Raw genomic sequence first — 22,690 nt, 5'->3', positions numbered from 1 at the left:
GTGCATGGCAGTCGTGGCAGCCTTCCTGCGCAAGCAGGGAATTTAGATGTTTCCCTACCTGGACGATTGGCTCATCAAGGGCCGTGCCAAGGAACAGGTGGAGGCTCATGTGGTCTTCATCAGGAAGACTTTTCTCGAGCTCAGCCTCCTACTGAACGAGGCCAAGTCCACACTATCTCCAACCCAAAGAATAGAATTTATAGGAGCGGTCCTGGACTCGACACATGCCAGAGCGTACCTCCCAGAGACCAGGTTCCGGACCATGTCCAACATTATTCTCGGTCTCCAACGTTACCCTACCACTACAGCAAGAAATTGCCTCAAGTTAATGGGTCACATGGCGGCGTGCACCTATGTGGTGGGCCATGCCAGGCTCAGACTGTGCCTGCTCCAGTCCTGGTTGGCGAAGGTGTACCGGCCGGCCAGGGACTCCCTAGACTCAGTAGTAACGCTCCCTCGACCGGTGCTGGATTCCCTCCACTGGTGGCTCGACCCACAGGAGGTCTGCGCGGGAGTACCCTTTCTCAGCCCCCAGCCCTCTCTATCCCTGGTAACGGACGCGTCGGATCTGGGGTGGGGAGCGCATCTGGGGAACCTCAGAACCCAAGGTCTTTGGTCACAAGAGGACCTTTCTTTACACATCGTCAGGGAGTTACGAGCGGTGCGTCTGGCATGCATGACCTTCAAACCCCACCTAGCAGGCAGGTGTGTTTCTGTCCTTATGGACAACACACCAGCGATGTTCTATATCAACAAACAGGGTGGTGCACGCTCCTCTCCCCTGTGCCGGGAAGCCCTCGCGTTATGGGACTTTTGTGTACAGAACGCAATTCACCTGACAGCATCCTACCTACCGGGAAAGCAGAATGGGCTAGCGGACGCTCTCAGCTGCTCGTTCCACGGTCACGAATGGTCTATCCACCGGGATGTAGTACTCTCAATTTTCCGGCTCTGGGGCCATCCCCATATAGACCTGTTTGCCTCGAGAGAGAGAGAACAGGAAGTGTCAGCAATTCTGCTCCCTCATGGGACGCAGTCCGGGGTCCCTGACGGATGCTTTCCTCCTCTCCTGGGAAGGCGGCCTACTTTACGCTTTCCCCCCGATTCCCATGGTTCACAGGGTAATCCTCAAGGCTCGCAGGGATCACGCTCGTGTCATCCTGATAGCGCCGGCCTGGCCGCGCCAACACTGGTACACGTTGCTCCTGCACATGTCCATACGGGCGCCCCTCAGGCTGCCCCTGCTCCCAGACTTGATCACACAGGACTGGGGTCGTCTACATCACCCGAATCTAGAGTCGCTCCACCTCACAGCCTGGATGCTCCATGGCTAAACCCTGTGGAGATGCAATGCTCTCATCAGGTCAGGCAGGTCCTTCTCAGTAGTAGAAAACCCTCCACCAGGACCACGTACATATCCAAGTGGAAGCGCTTCTCCATCTGGGCCGAACAGCGGGGACAGGCTCCTTTGCTCGCCCCGATCCCTCTCATACTGGACTATTGGCTTCATCTGAGACAACTAGGACTCTCCCCCTCTTCGGTTCGAGTCCACTTGGCGGCTATCTCAGCGTTCCACCCTGGAGCGGGAGGTAGCTCAGTCTTTGCAAACCCATTGGTTAGTCGCTTCCTCAAGGGCCTGGACAGACTGTTCCCGCATACTCGTCAACCAGTCCCGGCTTGGGACCTCAATTTGGTCCTGTCCGCCCTCACAGGGCCACCTTTCGAGCCTCTGGCTTTGTGCTCGCTGTTATATATCTTTCGTATAAGGTCGCGTTTCTAGTGGCTATCACATCGGCCAGGAGAGTCTCGGAGCTCAGAGCACTGACATCAGAGCCTCCATACACTGTCTTCTACAAAGACAAGGTCCAACTCAGGCCGCACCCTGCATTCCTTCCGAAGGTGGTCTCCCAGTTTCACATGTGTCAAGACATTTTTCTCCCGGTCTTCTATCCGAAGCCACACTCCTCCGCTAAGGAACGTAGGATGCACTCCCTGGACGTTCGCAGGGCCCTGGCATTCTACATTGAAAGGACTAAACCCTTCAGGAAATCAACCCAACTTTTTGTTGCTGTGGCTGACAGGATAAAAGGGCTCCCGGTCTCGTCACAGCGGATCTCCTCTTGGATCAAAACCTGCATCCGAGAATGCTACCGTCGGGCTAACATACCGGCCCTGCCTATCACGGTCCATTCCACAAGAGTGCAGGCCTCCTCCGCTGCGTTCCTGGCACAGGTCCCGACGCAGGAAATTTGTAGAGCGGCCATGTGGTCCTCAATCCACACTTTTACAGCGCACTATGCCATCACGCGCCAGGCCAGAGATGATGCAGCCTTTGGCCGCGCAGTACTCCAGTCTGCAGTGACCTCCGACCCCACCGCCTAGGTTCAGGCTTGTGAGTCACCTGCTTGGAATGGACATGAACAATCACTCAAAGAAGAAAAAACGGTTACTCACCTTTTTGTAACTGTTGTTCTTCGAGATGTGTTGTTCATGTCCATTCCAATACCCACCCTCCTGCCCCTCTGTCGGAGTGCCGGCAAGAAGGAACTGAGGGGGTGGAGGTTCGGCGGGCTCCTATATACGGAGCCATGAAGGCGCCACTCCAGGGGGTGCCGAAGCCGACCCTACGGACGCTGCTATGATAAAAACTTCCGGCTGGCGTGCACGCGGTGCGCGCACACCTGCTTGGAATGGACATGAACAACACATCTCGAAGAACAACAGTTACAAAAGGTGAGTAACCGTTTTGTTTTGTTTTTTTGTCTGGTGAAAAAAATTTCCCTGGAACCTAACCCCCCCTATTTACATTAATTCTTATGGGGAAATTGGATTCGCTTAACATCGTTTTGCTTAAAGTCGCATTTTTCAGGAACATAACTACAACGTTAAGCGAGGAGTTACTGTACTCTGGGCTAACAGCATGAGCATGTGGAGGGTGCATGTGCTGCCCTAACCAGTACCGCTATGGGAAAAAGTTTTTTCTGGCTCCAGTGCATGGGCATGCAGGCACCTGAAGTGAATGGACCTGTGCAACCATCTTGAAGAACAACAGTTACTGAATATGTAACTTTTTTTAAATGAAATTATCTGGAAAAAAATTTCCATGTAGAATTACACACAGAAATTTTAAACGAATTGCTCACTCAGATCAAAAGGTGAGAGGAGTGTATGAAAATAAGACTTACAATAGAACACTCAATGCCGCTTTTAACTATAAAGTCAGTACCATGCTTCTGTGACATATTACTAACACGACCATTTGGAAACTGTGGTCCCTAGAGCATTTACTGGTGGTTCAGACAGTTGACCCCACCGCCTTGTTTTCAGTTGCTCCTCCAGACATTTGTGTCTCCTCATTGTGAAGAGGAGACTGAATGTCATTAGAAACAGATGAAAATGTAGAGGATATCTCCTGCTTAACACAAGAGCCACCCTCCAGGATTGAGCCACTAACAATGGTTAAAAATCACTAATACTTCCCCAGTACCAGTATTCTATATAAGCAACTGCTGTAGTTGCATAGAGTTGCTTGGTATGAATAGGGAGGGATGTGTATAGAAGTCACTGTTAAACTGATAAAGTTTTGAGAACTTCTGTACTGGTAATTTTCTTGAAAATCTTCAGAAAGTTAAATGTGCTTGTTGATAAAACAGTGAGAGAAGTCCTCATTCAAGTGACAAATTCTTGATTAATAAATTCCTCATAATTATAACTGGTATTTATGGAGGGGGTAAGATAAATATGGATATTGTAAATCTTTCAGTACAAAGATTTAAATGTACAAATTTAAATGTCAGTTGTTACTCAAGACACTTTTACAAGGTTTTGTTCTGCTCAATGTTGGCTTACAGCAATGTCTTTCTATAAAACAAATACTATAAACTAATTTTTTTTAAAGATACGCTCCTGTTGACTTCAGTGGGATTTCTAGTTGCTGCGCTACTTTGAAAATCCGGCCACTTATCTTTTTCCTCTTGCAAAACTGGCATTTTGGTTTTATTATTTGCATTTGTTCTGGTTTATTGAGATGATGAAAATAACTTTGGCTGATCAAAACAATCCCACAGAGCGATGGTTTAGATAATCCTTTCAGTTTCTCTAATTCTTTGATAGTTTGATCAAAGAATGTATTTGAAATATTAGTCTTGTATTTTCAACTGACTGTTGATTTCTCAGGCTATTAAATGAACAACTACGGAGGTCCCTTGAAGATCTTCAGCACCAATCCTCTCTTAAAAAGGATGAACTTCAATCAGCTCTAGAGGAAATTGCAAAGCTAGAGGAGAAAATAGGTAATCACTTCATATTCTTGTTTGCATTAATTTTCTATATTTAAACCAACAAAAACACCCATTTCTTCTCTTACAGCTAGGTTAAACCATAAGAGCTCTTCACAGGATGAGACAGTGAATGTGCTCAGAAGTACCATTAGTGTCCTGGATAAGGAAAAGGACAGTCTTCAGGAAACTGTAGATGAAAAGACAGAAAGAATTGCATGTTTAGATGACAACTTAGCTAACAAGGTATGTGCACTAACAGTACTTAGTGTATTGCACTTGATTAGTACCTTCCATCTGAGGATCTCAAAGCAGTACGCAAAAATTAGGGCAAGATTTTGTTGTGATGCAGAAGGCCTTTGTATTGCTTAGGCCCTGTGTTAAAGATTTAAGTGGCACCTAGGGTCTTGTGCCAGCCCTCTGCTCAGGGTTTAATTTTATTAGGACTGTCAATTAATTGCAGTTAACTCAAGCAATTAAGTCAAAACAATTTAACTTGATTTAAAAAATTTGCAATTAATCGCAGTTTTAATCATGATGTTAAACAATAATAGAATATCAATTGAAATTTATTATAAGTATTTTTGGATGTTTTTCTAGATTTTAATATATTGGTTTCAATTACAACACAGAATACAAAGTGTACAGTGCTCACTTTATATTATTTTTTATTACAAATATTTGCATTGTAAAAAAGATAAAGAAACAGTATTTTTCAATTCACTTCCTACAGGTACTGTAGTGCAATCTCTTTATCATGAAAGTGCAACTTAGAAATGTAGATTTTTTGTTTTTTGTTACATGACTGCACTCAAAAACAAAACAATTTGAAACTTTAGAGCCTACAAGGCCACTCAGTCCTACTTCTTGTTCAGCCAATTGCTAAAACAAACAAGTTTGTTTACATTTACAAGAGATAATGCTGCGTGCTTCTTATTTACAATGTCACTTGAAAGTGAGATCAGGCATTCGCATGGTACTGTTGTAATTGGCGTTGCAAGGTATTTACGTACCAGTGATATAACCTGCATCTACTGACTCCCAATTACCTTAACTGCTAGATATCCTTCTTCTACAAATTTCAAATTAGTCCTAAGTTTCATTTTTATTGTAAGAAGTTTGGAAATTTGAACATTTAAAAAACCCAGTTACCTATTGCTGAATAGTTAAATTAAAGTTTTTATAAATGCTACTTTAAAGTAAATTATGCTTAGTTTGAATTATTCTGGGTATTCTGCAGCATAATATGTAATATACATTTCATATTTATTTCATAGGAAAAAACAATTGCTAATTTGAGACTAACTCTGTCAGAACTGGAATCCTCCGTAGAGTAAGTAATCACTGAAATGATTTTCCGTTATTTTCCTAAGATCAATATTTTCTGCAGAATAAAAGCACTAGCAGCCAGGCTCTTATTGTATTTTTGGTGACATATACTTAATTATATATGTTATCAAACAGGGGAGTATGATTTACATTGTGGAAAAAATATATCTTGTTGCAGAAGACACTTCCCCTCAAATACTGTAGGTGTGGATGGTGAGGATTAAAAGCGGCAATAGCAATTGTTTATCTGGGTAATTAAACTTATGTGCACTTAATTTTCCTATAAGTAGCACTTAAATTGCACTTCTAAGGGCTTGTCTACGTTACCCACTGGATCGGCGGACAGTGATCGATCCAGCGGGGGTCGATTTATCACATGTAGTATAGTATCAGAGGGGTAGCCGTGTTAGTCTGGATCTGTAAAAAGCAACAAAGAGTCCTGTGGCACCTGTGGCAAATTTGCCGGCACTACTATGATGGGTCTCGCGCTTTTTCTTCTTGGGGGGAGCGGGGGTTTCAGGGCACCATTTCTTGCCCCTGAACTGGAATATTAACTGCCCCACTAGTGTCCTAGAGGAGGGGAGTGGAGAGGGTGGGACCCGGGCCCGCTCTCTACTCCGGGTCCCAGCCCAGGGGCCCTAGGGATAGCGGTAAACCACTTGAACTAGCAGTTCCTTCCCCTGGGCTACTTCCCTCTCCTGCCCTTCAGCTTGTGGGGGCTTCCTGCCCTCCCTCTGCACAAGCCAGGTGCCCCTTTACCTAGAGTCTTGGTCTTCTTAGCCCACCGCAGCACTTCTCCAAACTTTCCTCTGCTTCCCTCCAAACTGCTCTCTGCTCCAACACCAATCCACTCTGTTTCTACTCCTTCAAACTGTTCTCTGCTCCAACACCAATCCTCTCTGCTTCAATTCCTCCCCTGACTGATTGAAGCAGGGGGGTTTTATCAGGTGACTGGCTTCAGGTGCTCTAATTGGCTTCAGGTGCTTTAATTAATCTATAGCAAACTTTCTTCCCTGTACAGGGAATAAGGCTCCCTTCTAACCCTCTCCTGCTGCCCTCTGGCCATGCTGTATCACACACCTTATAGACTAACAGATGTATTGGAGCATAAGCTTTCGTGGGTGAATACCCACTTCGTCAGACGCATGGGGCTGCGTCTGACTAAGTGGGTATTCACCCACGAAAGCTTATTTTCCAATATATCTGTTAGTCTATAAGGTGCCACAGGACTCTTTGTTGCTTTTTACACATCTAGTGTAGACGCAATAAATTGACCGCTGAGCGCTCTCCTGTCAACTCCGGCACTCCACCAGAACGAGAAGCGCAAGCGGAGTTGACGGGAGAGCATCAGCTGTCAACTTACCGCATTGAAGACACCACGGTAAGTAGATCTAAGTACATCAACTTCAGCTACGCTATTCACTTAGCTGAAGTTGCGTATCTTAGATCGACCCCGCGCGGTAGTGTAGACAAGCCCTAAGTTCAAGTGACTTTGTAAACGTGGGGGGGGGGCATAATTTGGCCTGCAGACGCTCCATTATTGGTGAAGTAATTAATTCTGCCTTCCTAAATTACTTGTACAGTTTTAATTAAATTGAATATCCCTCCTTACTACTGGTATATAACTGCTATGTAGTGTTGTGTGCTGTTAAACAGCTGATCCGTTCTATCCCAGTAGTGACTGCATTTCAATGTTGGATGAATGATTTCTGTATCTACAGTTTGTAAAGTGATTTGGGATCCTTGTGGATGGAAGTTACTGTAGAAATTAGTAATGGTCCTGAACCACAAAGCTTGGGTCCAGAGCCAGATTTTCCCAAATCGCAGGGATATTTGGATCTAGGTTTTGGTTTGTCACTTTATAGAGATACCAAAGTTTGGTACCAGATCTGAACTTCCCCATAGATCAAGTATATTTTGATCTGTGGGTCAGTTCAGGCCCATATCTGATAGAAATATCAAATGTTGTTGTTGTTTGTTTACTGATAATGTTGGCCTTATTAGCACTTGAGTGATCAGTCTGCCAGCCATAAGGCCACAGAAAGATACATAGGACAGGAACTGATCCAACTTAAACTGTTATTCCCCATTCACTGTATTTACTACTTCATAAATAAAACCTGTCATGTTTAGTCGTATGGTTGATCTTTTGCACTGAACAAACTCCTATGTTCTACTTGAACCTTCACAAACCAGTACGCCATAAAGAGAGCATAACCTAACTCGGTTTTGTTTGGACTTTTATCTTCATTATATTGGGTTTGAGGGCCTATCAGTTAGAAAAGTTCTCTTTATCTAAAACTACTCAAGATAGCCATCAGGCCATTTTTACAAAGTCACTTTTTAGGGTAAAACTGCAGCGTAAGAGCATAACAACTGCACACCTAGTTGATAGAATGCAGAGTACACCGTGCTTAGATGGAAGCAGATAATGAGTAGGGAGACCTGAGGATGATATGACCATCTATTTAAGCATACACGGAACACTTGCAAAATAATTGAGGCACCTTACTGGATGCCTAAGCTTTAGAGTGCTTTTAAATAAACAATAATTACTAATGTATGCAAATAGCTCTATATGTTCCCCTTTCATACAAATCAAATTACTGAGCTATTTAATTTATTATTTTCAAAATTTGTTCTTGATTTCTATTGTCCTTAAAGTTTTACAAATTTAAACTAATGTCCACAAAAGCCACAAGCAATTGTGATAAACTATATAAGTATTGAAAACTATAAAACAATATGGAACAATGTAAATCATACCGAACTATTGTAATTACATCCTTATGTCTAATTCACTAACAATTTACTATTTTTAACCTCTTCTGGAAAATAGAAGTCCAAATAAATATTAAAAGGCTGCCAATCTTTGCTTGTCAGAAACCTTTAATAGAATTTATTGCCTTGTGTTTTTCTTCACTTCTTTGTTATCTTCTCATATTTAAGGAAATCTCTTGCTGAGTCTGTTCTTCTCAAATAAAGTCAAAATAGCTCTTATGTGTTCTAAAACTGGTAATAATGTTTTTCTCCACAGATATAATAGCATAGAGATTACCATTTTGAGTCTAGTGCCTCAGTGTTTTACAGATCTGTTTTAAACCATGCAACTCTTCCCCCAGTCAGCAGGGCATATATGTATGACAATTCCCGGGGGCTCCCGGGGCTGTGAGGCACCTCACAACCATCTGTCTTTAGCATGAGGAAGCCTTGTTTGTGCCTGTCATGAGTTAGCTGCCCAGCTCCTCCAGCCATTTGCAACACAAACACTCCCCTCTCGGCCTTGCTGGCTCCACTGTCACCCTGTAGGTTAGCGATTGGCATACCCTATCCTTGAAACCTCTGAGCGTCATCCTAGAGTGTCTCGCCCCGGTCCATGGGACACTTGCAGAATTCACAGATTTGCTGCTTCCAAAGAAACAGTAATCCCCAGTTTATCAGTTCTACCTCAGATCACCACTCCGCTTAACACACAGCATTTATGTATGTTTATAATGAAATCAAATATAAGTTTAATTAACAGAGCATAGAGATTCAAGTAATAGCAAGTAGTAGTATTGGAAAAAATTGCTTACATATAAAATAGAATCATAACATGCATTCTAGATCCTAAACTTAAGTCACTAGATACGCTTATGTCTTGTAGAGTTTGGCTTACCCAAAATCCTCGCAACACTTTACAGCCAGGTTAGGCTGTGACCTTTCTTTCATGAGACAGACCTGCTGTCAGCTTACCTCCTTGGTGAAGGATTTCAGTGTGTTTCTTTGCCCTTTTCCCCCACCATGAAGATAAACCAGTCCCATCCTTTTTTTACTCATAAACACCCCCTGCTGTTTGTTTCATCTTGTAGACTTCCTGTCTTGTAGATTTAGCCTGTGGCTCAGTATGCAAATAGGCATAACTCTGAGGCATACAATACGCAAATGACCAGACAGGGTGATAGGTGTCTGTTATCTCCTGCCTGAAAGGAACATTTCCAAGGTATGTCACCTCCTGGTGATCTCCCTTAACTCCAAGACCTTAAGAACATAATTTGCTTTATAGATACATAACACAAATATTATCTGCACACACATTTCACAATGATTATGTCAACCAGTGGGCTACTGGCTCTCAATAGAGACTGACATGCCTCCCATCGGTGAATTATTGTGCATACATCTGACCCAGGGAATACTGTAAAGCCCTATGCACCCCCTGTGCACTTTGCCAGTTGGTATCAAAGGGTCCCTACAGATGCGTTCCATGTTAAACTATCTTCTTTGTTTCTTTTTCTGATCTAGGCTTCAGCTCATCCTTTTTTAGTTGTCACCTTTCAGACATTTCTTCAGTTAACAGCTGAAATTTTTTTTAAAAGGTTAAACTTTGTTTGAAGGTCAGCTTAACTGGAGTTTTGGTGCATTGATATATATGAAACATCTGTGGAGAAAAGCTATATATGTGTGTGTGTTTATGTAGGTGTGTGTGTGTGTGTATATATATATATATATATATATATATATATATATATATATATATATATATATATATATACACACACACACACACACACACACACACACACACACACACACACACACACACAATATACATTATATATTTCTATTGTAACATTATATATATATATATATGTATATATATATATATATATGTATATATATATATATATATATATGTATATATATGTATATGTTACAATAGAAATATATAATGTATATTGTGGGTTTTATCCCTGTCCTTCACCCTTTGATTGTGGCCTTTTTAGATTGAGAGTTGTTTGGAAGAGGAATTGTCTTCCTGTGTGTGGGCAGTAGCTAACTTATTGTAGCCACTATCAGAATACAAATAAATAAGAGTAATTCCTGTTCCTTGACGGTAGGGTATATATGCTTACCAGATTATCAATAACCGTGATCTTCAGATTTGTGTGTGTGTTTTCTCATAGATACCAAGGCCTGAAGAGTACATTGTGGTCATCTAGTCTGACCGCCTGTATAACAGAGGCCTTAGAATTTCCCCAAAATACTTCCTAGAGCATATCTTTTAGGAAAACATCAAACCTCGATTAAAAAATTGTTAGTGATGGGGAATCCATCATGATCCCACTGTGCACTGGTATAAAGGGTCCAGCCGCCCCCAAAGCTCCCTTAGTTCCTTCTTACTGCCCATGATGGTCATTGGAATTGCTTGGCTTGCCTTAGCAAGTGCTCTGTGTGTTCATTGTAAATGAACTGTAGATAGTTTTCTAGATTTACCATGTTAGTGCTTAGTTAATAGTGTAGATAACATAAGTGTTCTTCTTTGAACACAGATAGGTTTTTTTTCTGTTACTTGGTACTGAGAGATGCCTCGGTCACTGGGCTTCAAGCCTGGCTTTTCTTGCGCTAGGCCAATGCCCTTGAGCGACCCACACTCAAGCTACTCAAAGTGTTTAACGGAAGCTTGTATTCAGATTCGTTGCCCACCACCAGTCCACTAGCCATATTGGAATCCGTTCAGTTTCCCCCAGTTTCTAGGTAATACGCAAGACATTTGTGTTCTGTATCCTCGGAGAGGCATGGGGCACATTACTCACCAGTTGCTGCCTGTTCCTGAGTCTGGTACTGAGCAGCAAAAGGTGGCTCACGAAGACCTTGCTGGAAAACTAGTGGAGGAAGAGTAGCCTCAGCCTGGGCTGTCCGCCTCTTCCTGCTCTCCCGTAATCTTCTCAGAGGGCATTTTGCCTCCTCCAGATGACTATAAGACCCCCCCAAGAGTTGTTAAAGAGGGTGGCCTTAAGCCTGGGGATCCAGATGGAGGAGGTTAAAGAATCCTCACACTGCCTTGTTGATATTTTGGCCACAGCAGGGCCTTGGAGCGTGGCCTTACCTATTAACGAGGCAATTATGGACCCTATTAAGGCTCTCTGGCAGATTCCTTTATCCCTTCCCCCTACCTCAAGAAGGGCCGAATGTAAGTACTATGTGCCTTCCCAGGGGTCTGAATATTTATATTCTCATTCCTCCAGGTTCTCTGGTGGTGTCTGCGACTAGTGAAAGGGAATGGCAAGGGCAACAAGGGGCAACCCCCAAATCAAATGATGCCAAAAAATAGATTTATTTGGTAGAAAAGCTTATTTAACTGGGAGATTGCAACTCAGGATTGCCAACCAGCAAGCACTATTGGAACAGTATGATTTTAATGTTTGGGACACCATTTTAAAGTTTAGAGACATGCTGCCAGAGGACACGAGGCAGGAATTCTCATTAGCTGAAGAGGGGAAATCTGTAGCTAGATTTTCACTGCAGGCTGTGCTGGATGTAGTGGACTTTGCGGCTAGATCCATGGCTTGTGCAGTGGGCACATGCAAGAGCTCATGGTTGCAAACCTTAAGGCTTCCATAGGAGGTCCAACAGACTTTGAAGGGTCCTTGCTGTTTTCAGGGCAAACTGACCCTAAGCTCCAGGGCTTGAAAGACTTTAGGGCAACTCTAAAGTCTCTGGGGTTCTATGTTCCAGCCCCACCCAGAATGCACTTCTTCCCACAGCAGACCCACCATTACTCTGCTGCTGCTCCTTGGCAGGACCTGCAGAGAAAGAAGAGTTGCAATTTTATACGTAGACCTCCCCCTCCTTCTGCTTCTGCATCAATGCTTACTCCATGACACCCAGGGGGTGCTAAACAGGTGTTTTGATGGGATGCTTGAGGAGGCAATTCCAGTTTCCAGGATGCTCTGACATCCAAACTGCCTTATACAATCCCGTTTATGTCCTTAAAGTGATATCTAATTTTCATATTAATCAGAAAATTTACTTACCTACCTTTTACTCAGAATCACATGAAAATAGAGAGGAACATCATCTGCACATCTGAGATGTTAGAAGAACGTTGGCATTCCACATAGACAGGACTAAACAGTTTTGTTTGTCAACCCAACTGTTCCTGGTCTTAGCAGACAGAATGAAGTGTCTCCTGGTCCCTTCACAGAGACTTTCATCTTGGATAACTTCATGCATTCATGTTTGTTATGACCTAGCAGGTATTTCCCTGCCTGCCAAACTATCGGCACATTCCACAAGCTCGCAAGCAGCCTCAACAGCGTTCCTTGTGCAAGTCCCTATCCAGGACATTTGTAGAGCGGCAGTCTGGTCTTCAGTTCATGTCTTTGCATCCCGTTATTCCATTATTCAGTATGCCAGAGACAATGCTAAATTTGGATGAATTATACTCCAGTCTGTGTGTACATGAACTCTGCTCCTTCCTCCTGCATTACAGCTTGTGAGTCGCCAAGAACGGAATGCACGTGTGCAATCACTCAAAGAACTATTCTATTCTTCTTCAAGACGTGTTGCACATGTCCATTCCACAACCTGCTTGGCAAGAAAGATTTGAGGGAGCTCTGAGGCAGCTGGGCCTTTCATATCAGCACATAGTGGCGTGCGGCAGCAGAGGGTGCTTGAGCTGCCCCAACGGGTAACACTGAGGGAAACCTTTCCAACAATATTGTGCAAGGCACACTCACACCAAGAGTGAAATGGACATGTGCAGTGCATCTAGAAGAAGAGCAGTTAGAAAAGATTAGTGTGGTTTTTTTCCTCACTGCTCCAGGCCCCTTTCAGCCAGCACTCAGCCCAAAAGCTTTCTCTAGGTTTTTTTCAGCTGTGCTGTCAGTGCTTGTTCAAGCTGTGTGTGGTTTCCTGCTCGGTCTCTGTTTCTGTGGTGTTTCTCCTCTTCTCTCTCGCATACATGCACGTAACCTCTATTAGAAACAATACCCAACCTAGCCCCCTCCACTCACTTAATTTAAATTCCTGAATTCCCTTAGGTATGCCTTTGTTTTGGGCAGTGCCATGCCTGTGTTTGGGATGGAAGCTGTTATTGTTTTACAAAGGAACTTAACTGTTTCTTATGCCATAGCTGAATAGGAAACAATTTTCCTGTCTAAGAAGTTCAGCAATTTTGAAAAATGTCCTGTTCTGGGATGAAACCGACCTTTCAAAAAAAAATTGAGATCCATTTCCCCTCTTCGTCCCCCATAGTTCGGTGGTTTTGTCACTCACCTGGGATGCAGAGACATGGGAGAAGCAGGCAGAGCAGGGACTTGAACCTAGGTCTTCCGTATCTCAGGTGAGTGCCCTAACTACCAGATTATTGGCTATTCCGGGTGAGTCTGTCTCTTTTGTTGAGCTGTTCCACTTTGTATAAATAAATAAATATTCACTGGACCAGGGACTTTAACCTGGGTCTCCTACATACCAGATAAGTGCCCTGACCACTGGTCTATAGTCAGTCTTTCTTTTTCTAACCCAATAAATATTTAATTATTTATACAAAGTTGAACAGCTCCAACAGGAGAGAGACCCACGGGAGAATTATTAGGACATTCAAGTGGGATGTGGGAAACCTAGGTTCAAGTCCCTCTCTTGCCTAATTCAGTGATTTGCATCTTCTTAGCTTGTGCCACCTTTCAAAGGAGAAGTTTTGGGTTTGATAAATCAGTATTTTCCAATGGAAAAACTGTTAGTCAGAAAATTCCTGTCCAGATCTACTCACAGCCATCTTACATGAAGGACGTCAGTTACACCCACCAGTTTCAATGACATTTCGCCCAACCCTCAACAGTTCTACATGCTTCAGTGATGACTTGCCCAAGCCACCACAAGCAGTTAAGCATTTATGCTGATAGGCAGTTCAACAGTTTACTCTGAGCGATGCAAATTTTAATCCATCACACATGAGGGGCACAAGATCCATGTAGTGGTAATTTGTTTATAGCAGTGATACTCAGATTGAGGTTTGGGAGCCACAAGTGGCTCTTAAATGTGTCTCCTGTGGCTCTTTGCAGCACATGATATTAAAACACTGTGTGAGTTAATTATTAACCAATCAGGATGCTTTTACTATGTTACAAACCAATTGTAGAATATTTGGTCAGTGATTTTGCTGTGAGAATAATATATTATTTTATATTATATATAAGTAGTAAATGAAACAATAAATTCACGCTACCGTGGCTCTTTTGGGTAATGTTGATTGCTAATTTGGCTCTTGAACTACTGAGGTCTGAGTATCACTGATTTATAGTTACCTTCCGAACAAGAAATAAATTAGTAAGTTGCTCCTAAAGCTTTTGTATATTCAGAGCTTATCTAACATTTTGAAGCAGTATATGCTATAATGCAAGAAGGGAAATTTTATTTAAGGTTTTCAAAATCACCCATTTGATAGCCAACTAAAGGAGGCGCTGAGTAACAGAGATCGGGAGATAGCTAGTCTCCGTCGCCAGCTTGATGCATCTCAGGTAGAGCTTGCAGAAACAGGAAGAGTGAAGGAAATGGCTCTGAAGGAGAACAGAAGATTACAAGATGATCTAGCTATAATGACCAGAGAAAACCAGGTATGAAAGTAGTGCCTGATAATGAAGTATACCAAAGCAGAGCTGGTGTTAGGCATAAGCAGACTAAGCAATTGCTTAGGGCCCCCAAGCAGTTCAAGGCCCCCCCCTCCCTTGAGTATGTTTTTAGTATGTGTTGAGGGGAGGGGGCAATGGGATAACACCATCTCTGCATCAAAGATTACTTGCATTTTGTCTGCATGTATTACTAAATCCAAAACTGCTATAATCTCTTACGCATTTTGAATATTTTGCTGTTCTGCATTCTTGTGAATACTAGAATATTATGAACAGTTGAGTTGAAATGAACATATTTAGGCTGAATTTAAATATCTGCAAATTTAAGAACTTGTTTCCTTTGTTTGATCACCTGTGGAATCAAAATGCATTCAATTCTTATATTATCCTCTCAAATACCAAAAGGTTTGTTCTCCCATTGACATGTGGGGCATTTACATGCATAATTTCCCCACACTTTTGATAGGAGAATAAATCCCTTATCACATGGCAGTGACCTTCAATGTGTGTAGAAAAAGGCCAACATGTATAGTAGTTAGCTTTCAGCATGCATATTATTATTTTATTACACCATTGTCATATATGAAACATTATAGTTAAAATAGAGACAGACTTTCCATTCTAAACTCTTTCTTTCTCAGGCAATCCTAACTCTTTGAAAAATGTATTTTGGGGCTGAAATTTAAGTTTTATTTGTTGCTTGTGCCTCTTCAAATGCAATATAGATGAAAACCCATCTTGTTAGACTGATTGTGTCCATCAGAGGACCCACATTGAATTAACTTCTAACACGTTGAGAATATGCTTATTTTCTTAATGCACCATTGGCTTTTAAGACATGCCATGTAATAATTACACTTCAGAAGGTGGTCATGTGAATTAAATAAGAAATGTTAATCCAGCTGTCTACATGTAAAATGGACACAGTTTAAGGGACTCATCAGGTTTGACTGACCTTTTGGTGCATCACTGTCTTTCAAATTTTGTGCACCCTGGGGTTCAAGCATCAGAACAGCTGTAATTTAAATATGATGGTCATAATTAAATCAGTAAGAAAGATGACACAGTGTTTGAGTTTGCTCAAAAAGTCCTTTTCAAAACCATTAAGAATTTTTTCAAACCTAGCGAATGCTTCATTCTCCATTAAGAAAAACATAATTTCTAATTTTAAAATAAATTTGGATGTAGATTACTGAAGTATTAATAAAAAAAAAAAAAAAAAAAGGTTCTCAACAAATTTTTGTTTTTGTTTTTTTAACTTGCAAAACATTGGGTCATAGGATATATTAATGTAACTCAAATTATCTGACTAAAGCTTTTGGTTGTGTTGTAACTCAAGTTAATTGATTCCTAGTTAGTTTGAATTAACCAGCACAATAACAAATGTTAATTTAGATGCTTCACAAAAAAATTCTTTCTGGTTGTGGTTCAGTCTAAGTTTCAGCCACTTTGTTAGTCTTCTGATTTTTGAGTCATGAGTGTTAATTTGAAAACCGTAAATGGAGACCTTGTGAAAGTAACAATAAGAGTCTGTTGTTTAGGTCACTTTTCCCTGTCCACTTCAGATTAGTCAACTGAGAAAGTAGGAAAATGCCATTCCCCTATAGTCAAAAGTGGAGGGATCTTGAAACAACTGCAATGGATGTTCACAGAGCGGGGGGCCGATTACCTTTCAATTGGCTGGGGATGTAAGAATGGGCTAGCTGGTTGGCTCTCATCACCTCCGCCCTTGCCTATTTAAACTCCCTCAAGTTGAATCCAGTGAAATAAGTGGTATGTGAGAACGGGGGGCATAACACCATTTCCCAGGTATTTTGTTAAAGTTGTGGCCTGCCAATTAAAATCCATTGTCTGTGTCGTTCATTCACCTCCATGTCCTGATTAATGTAGAATTTAACAGGATGTTGTATGGAAATCAGATTTACTGAATGAACTACCCCAAAGCAGAAGAAAGTAAAATATAGGGCACTTCACAGGCATGCTTACTTTAGTATATTTTATTTTAATAAACTATTCAGTTTTCATGTAATCTTTTTAGGCAGTCACTACTGAACTGGAAGAAGCAGTACGTGAAAAAGAAGAAATGAAGACTAGAGTTCATAATTATGTAACTGAAGTCTCCAGATTTGAAAGCTTAATGGCTTCGAAGGTGAGGAAATAAAGTCTGTAAATTGGCAATAGTGTGTTTTTAATAAATGTTGTTATAATTATGACTGTTTTAGTTAGCCTACAATAAAATTAAGGTTTGTAGATGTAAATTTTTCTCTGTATTTTAAAGCTAGTAATGTATAGGGTGACCAGATGTCCCGATTTTATAGGGAGAGTCCCGATTTTGGGGTCTTTTTCTTATATAGGCTCCTATTACCCCCACCCCGTGTCCTGATTTTTCACATTTGCTGTCTGGTCACCCTAGTAATGTATGCATTGAAAACCCTGTTAGGTTACAGCCTTAAGACATTCTGGCAGACTTCAAACTTCATTGATAACACTGCTCTACAGCCAAAATGCTTCTGAAATAAATGTAGTCAAACTTTACAAATTCTGGGTCACTGAGAACGAAAATGATTAAAATTGTTGATTGGCTCTAGTTTTCAAGATATGCTATTGGGTCAGTATATACGACCCTTGACTTGGGAATGGGGGAGGATAAGTGAGTTATAAAGGGAAGGGATCTCAATTTAAACCAGAAATGACTAAAATACATCTTTGACTGGATCTATGAATAAATCTATGACTGGGTTTGGACAGTACTTGCTTTTTAGGCAAAACAATGAATGATGCAATCTGAAGCTGGTATTGCGTCATACATGATATGAATTGCATCATGTTATTCCTAGAAGTCATGGATGATGCAATCATAACGAAGCTTACATCACTCTGCTGAACAAATTGCCCTATATCAGCTCTAGAAATCATACAGTGTCGTGCTCTCTTATTTGTCAGTGTTTGATTTTGCAAAGGGACACATTTCTGTTTAGCCAAAGTGAGCAGAGATGCCTCGTACTTGTGTGAACAGTGCAGATAACTTCTGCTATGTTTGTGGTGAAGTGACTTTTGCATCACAAAAGCGCAGTAAAACCACTAAGCTTAAGAAAGCCTATCACCTTTATTTTGGCTGCAAAATTGGAGATCAGGACAAGAGGTGGGCCCCACACATATGCTGCAACACTTGTGCAACAAATCTTCGCCAGTGGTTGAAAAGGAAAAGGAAATCTATGCCTTTTGCAGTGCCAATGATTTGGAGAGAGCCAACAGATCATACCAGCAATTGTTACTTCTGCATGGTGCCTCCAGTTGGGAAAGGTGTGTCAAAGAAGAAAAAGTGGACTGTGCATTATCCAAACATTCCATCAGCTATACGCCCAGTACCCCACGGAGAAGGACTGCCGGTTCCTGATGCACCAGAATCATTCTCACTTGAGTCAGACGAGGAAGAGGAAGAGGATGAAACTTCTGGTCCTGAATCATCAATGTCATAGGAACCACATTTTCTCCCATCCTCCTCCTCTGAACCACACCTCATAACACAAGGTGAACTGAATGACCTTGTCAGGGATTTGGAACTACCCAAGAGTAAGGCAGAGCTGTTGGGCTCCAGACTACAGCAGTGGAATCTCCTGGCAGGTGATGTTAGGGTTTCCATGTTCCGTGACCGTCAAAAGGATCTTGTCCCATTCTTCTTCATGGAAGGTGATCTTGTAGCCTGCAACAACATCGATGGTGTGATGGCAGCCCTCAACATCGTTCACGATCCAGATGAGTGGAGACTGTTCATTGATTCATCGAAGACGAGTCTTAAAGCTGTTTTACTGCATAATGGCAATGTTTTGCCATCAATTCCAGTTGGTAATGCAGTCCATATGAAGGAAACCTATTACAACATGAAACAACTTTTGAGGTGCATAAACTATGACCAACATCAGTGGCAGCTCTGTGGCGATTTGAAGGTTGTTGCTCTCTTGCTTGGTCTGCAGACTGGATACACAAAGTACTGCTGTTTTCTCTGTGAATGGGATAGTCGTGCGAGGGATTCCCACTACATCAAGAAAGATTGGCCACTCCGACAGTCATTGGAGCCTGGGAGGAAAAGTGTTCAGCATCCACCACTTGTTGAATCAAGGAAGATTTTGTTACCACCCTTACACATCAAGCTGGGTCTGATGAAGAACTTTGTCAAGGCCATTGACAAAACACAAGCAGCTTTCAAGTACCTCCGTGGAAAATTTCCAAGGTTAAGTGAAGCTAAGATAAAGGAAGGTGTCTTTGTTGGTCCTCAGATTTGTGAACTTCTTCGAGATGATGCATTTGACCATGCACTGCGTGGCAAGGAAAAGACGGCATGGAAAGCCTTCCAGTTAGTGGCAATAAATTTTCTCGGAAACAACAAGGCAGACAACTACAGGTTGGTGGTGGAAAACCTCCTCAAGGCATACAAAAGCCTTGGTTGCAACATGTCACTAAAGATACATTTTTTGCACTCTCATCTAGACTTTTTTCCACCGAACTGCGGAGCAGTGAGCGACGAGCACGGCGAGCGATTTCACCAGGACATTGCAACAATGGAGAAATGCTATCAGGGCAAATGGAGCCCATCAATGCTTGCAGACTATTGCTGGACAGTGACAAGAGATGATCCATTTAATGAATACAAGAGCCAAGAAGCGCCAAGTAGACACTGAATAGGACTAAACTATGTACATAATAGTTTTTTGCCTTTTGTTTCATAATAAATTTTATTTATATAACCCTTTTGCTGATTTTTAAAGTGTTACATAAACAGGACAGGTGAAATATTATCATGTAAAGCAACCATAAACACATGAAAAGACCTAGGTTTACAATTTATGATTAAAACTCTACTATCTACACAATATACAGAGACATAAAATGTAAAAACTTAAATATCTTAGAAACAGTAGCCAATCAGTTGTTTTAATTGTCATATTTGAATTCAGCACATCAAAATACATAATAAATAGCACATTTTATCTCTGAAGCAGACGACTTCTCAAAAATTGTAGACCAGTGTAATAGTTACATTGTCGGCAATGGTGAGGAGAAGCATCCTCACATTTGGTTGGTTGGATGTTTTACAGTATAGACAGTGATATATTTCTAGCATTACTTCCTTGCTATGAGCAACAAAGCAAGATCTAATGATCTTTTTTAATCAGGCTTGGAAGGATTCTATTTTTATCTGTAAACGTCATTTTCATTGTACACACAAACCAACAAAAAATATTTCCATTGAAATTTGGAAGATAGGCAAAGTACAAAAAATTCTGCTTCAGAAATTATTAGAATCAAAATACAGTGATGTTCTTTGAGTGGTGGTCTCTGTGTATTCCACGGTGGGTATGCGTGCTGTCCATGGCCCGGAGACAGAGGATTTTTGAAAGCAGGCTCTATGGGTCTGCACATGTACCCTTGCTCTCCTCATGCCTCCAACCAAGGAGATAATAGACGGAGCAGACCAATTGCGTCTCCCGTTCCTTCTTATCACTCCTTGGCTTAGGTCGGATCATCTAGGGTCCAGAACTTTGTCTTTCCCTCTTTATTCTTCAGTCTGTAAATATATGTATTGTAAATAGTTTAGAATTTTGCTCTATAGTATTTAGCTAAGTTTTATAGTTAGTTAGATTCCCCATCCTGGGGAACTCTCCCTCCCCATATCTCATTACCAGTAGTGGACTATGCCCAGAACTCCAAGCTTTAAAATCTTTACTTCTTTCCTGCACTCCTTCATGGTCACAACAACAATCAACACTGCCTGTGCAACCTCTTGGAAACTCACATCATGGCAAAGTCCAGAATCTGCTGCTCTTCCCCCAGAGGGGTGGGAACTTCATCTTAAGAAGCATCTTATGGAGAAAGCCATGAGGCCGCAGTTGGACTCCAGTCAGGGGACCGCCCCCTGTGCATCGGCTTGACTTAGGAGCAAGGGAATCTACTTTTACAGATCACTTGTTAGGGTCTTGTTGGAAAGACAAGGAGTGTTCTCTTAAACACTAGAGCAAATCCTCCTCTAAGCCCACTTCAAAGAAGTCAGATAGAGCCCTCCCTAAGTCAAGTAAGTCTTCTTGCTCAGCCCACAAGGACTTAGGATATTCTAAGTCTCAGTGTTGTCACAAGAAAGCTCACAAATCCAGGGCTCTGTCAGTACCAGACCACACTACAGTAGCAAGAGTACCTCCAATACCAACTAAACTTAAACACCGGGAACCAATGGTACCGGCAAAAGGCAACCATCAGGAACCTCAGCCACTGATGGTACCGACACTCCTTCACTCAACAATGGTACAAACTGCTCCAGGTCCATCAGTTTGGGTGAACAGGACCCCTCACGCTCCAGGGAGAGTGGAGACTTACTCTATACCTGATGACATTTTTGATCTCTCAGATTCTCCCTTTCCATTTCTATCAGGTCCTGACTTCACCAGTATATGCAAGTTATGGAAGGAGTCTGTCCCCCTTTGCATATTCCAGCCATTGTTTACTTCCAGCATAACTACTGCCAGTAGACACAGAATTGGTCTTTTCTTTCTCAGGAAACACTGAACCACCAGAAGAACCTATGTTTCCTTCTCTGAGAGATACCTTCCTAGACAAGAAACCAGGACCCGTATGGAACCAGCCTCTACCTCAGCACCTGTCTCGGAACCGATGGTACCCCATGCTCTAGGGGGACTCCATAACCACTCTTTGACCTTTCTTATTGGCACTTTTCCCACAACTGGAGTGAAATAAGAGCAGAAAAGTGGGTAATAGACATCATCCATTCTGGTTATGCGATCAAACTTACTTACCTATCCCCTCCAAAACTCCTATCCTTGCCCATTTCATGGGCCATTCTCATGAGGAGATTCTCAAACAAAAAGTAGAATCCCTCCCATGGTAAGGAGCAATAGATCAGGTACCTCTTCAGCACCAAGGAAAGAGTTTTTACTCAACATACTTCCTAGTACTGAAAAAGGTGGCTGGAGACCCAGTCTTGATTTCGGCTATCTCAACCACTCTATTCGCAAACTGAAATTTTGCATGTACACACTAGCATCTATAATTCCATACCTAGACAAGGAACTTAATTTACAGCTCTTGGTGTGAAGGACACGTACTTTCATGTGGATACTTACCCCGCTCAGAGATATTTTCTCAGATTCATAGTGGGCCCTAATTGCTTTCAATACAGAGTGCTCCTTTTTGGCCTTGCAACCTCTCCAGGGTCTTTACTAAGGTCTTTGTGGCAGTAGCAGCCCATGTCAGGTGTGGTTTCACCATTATCCCCTATCTCAATGACTGGCTTCTCATTGCCAATATACATCAAGAAGCCTACGAGTCAACTTCTTCGATGTTTCAGCTCCTGTCTTCCCTACGGCTCAGCATAAACCTGGAGAAGCCTGCTTTCACTCCAACAGAAACTCTAGACTTCATTGGAGCATCCCTAAATTCAGTCACAGTAAGGGCTTATCTGCCAATGGACAGATCCCAAGCAGGGAACGACCTGATAGATCAGGTCATGAACAACCCTTGAACACCAATCAGAATTTCTCTTTCTCACCTGGAACATATGACTTCGTGAACTTACGTCGTGCCATTCGCCAGACTCCACCTTTTTTGCCTGCAAGCATGGCTTCAAGCGTACTCAGCAAGCAAGCAGTCCTACCTGGTGGGTGTTCACCTGGTGGTGAACAC

General features: G+C 42.1%; 1 protein-coding gene across 1 annotated transcript in view; it reads left to right on the top strand.

The window, feature by feature from the left end:
• CEP135 (centrosomal protein 135) overlaps nucleotides 1-22,690 on the top strand; it is a 96,163-nt gene that overhangs the window by 59,271 nt on the left and 14,202 nt on the right. The window contains exons 17-21 of the mRNA XM_065405725.1: nucleotides 4,177-4,292; nucleotides 4,369-4,523; nucleotides 5,555-5,610; nucleotides 14,815-14,983; nucleotides 17,037-17,147. Coding sequence (XP_065261797.1) covers nucleotides 4,177-4,292; nucleotides 4,369-4,523; nucleotides 5,555-5,610; nucleotides 14,815-14,983; nucleotides 17,037-17,147 — 607 coding nt within the window. The remainder of the gene's footprint in view (nucleotides 1-4,176; nucleotides 4,293-4,368; nucleotides 4,524-5,554; nucleotides 5,611-14,814; nucleotides 14,984-17,036; nucleotides 17,148-22,690) is intronic.

Source organism: Emys orbicularis, chromosome 5, assembly GCF_028017835.1.
Source record: "Emys orbicularis isolate rEmyOrb1 chromosome 5, rEmyOrb1.hap1, whole genome shotgun sequence".
Lineage (NCBI taxonomy): Eukaryota > Metazoa > Chordata > Testudines > Emydidae > Emys > Emys orbicularis.
This window is presented reverse-complemented; position numbering and strand designations above follow the sequence as displayed.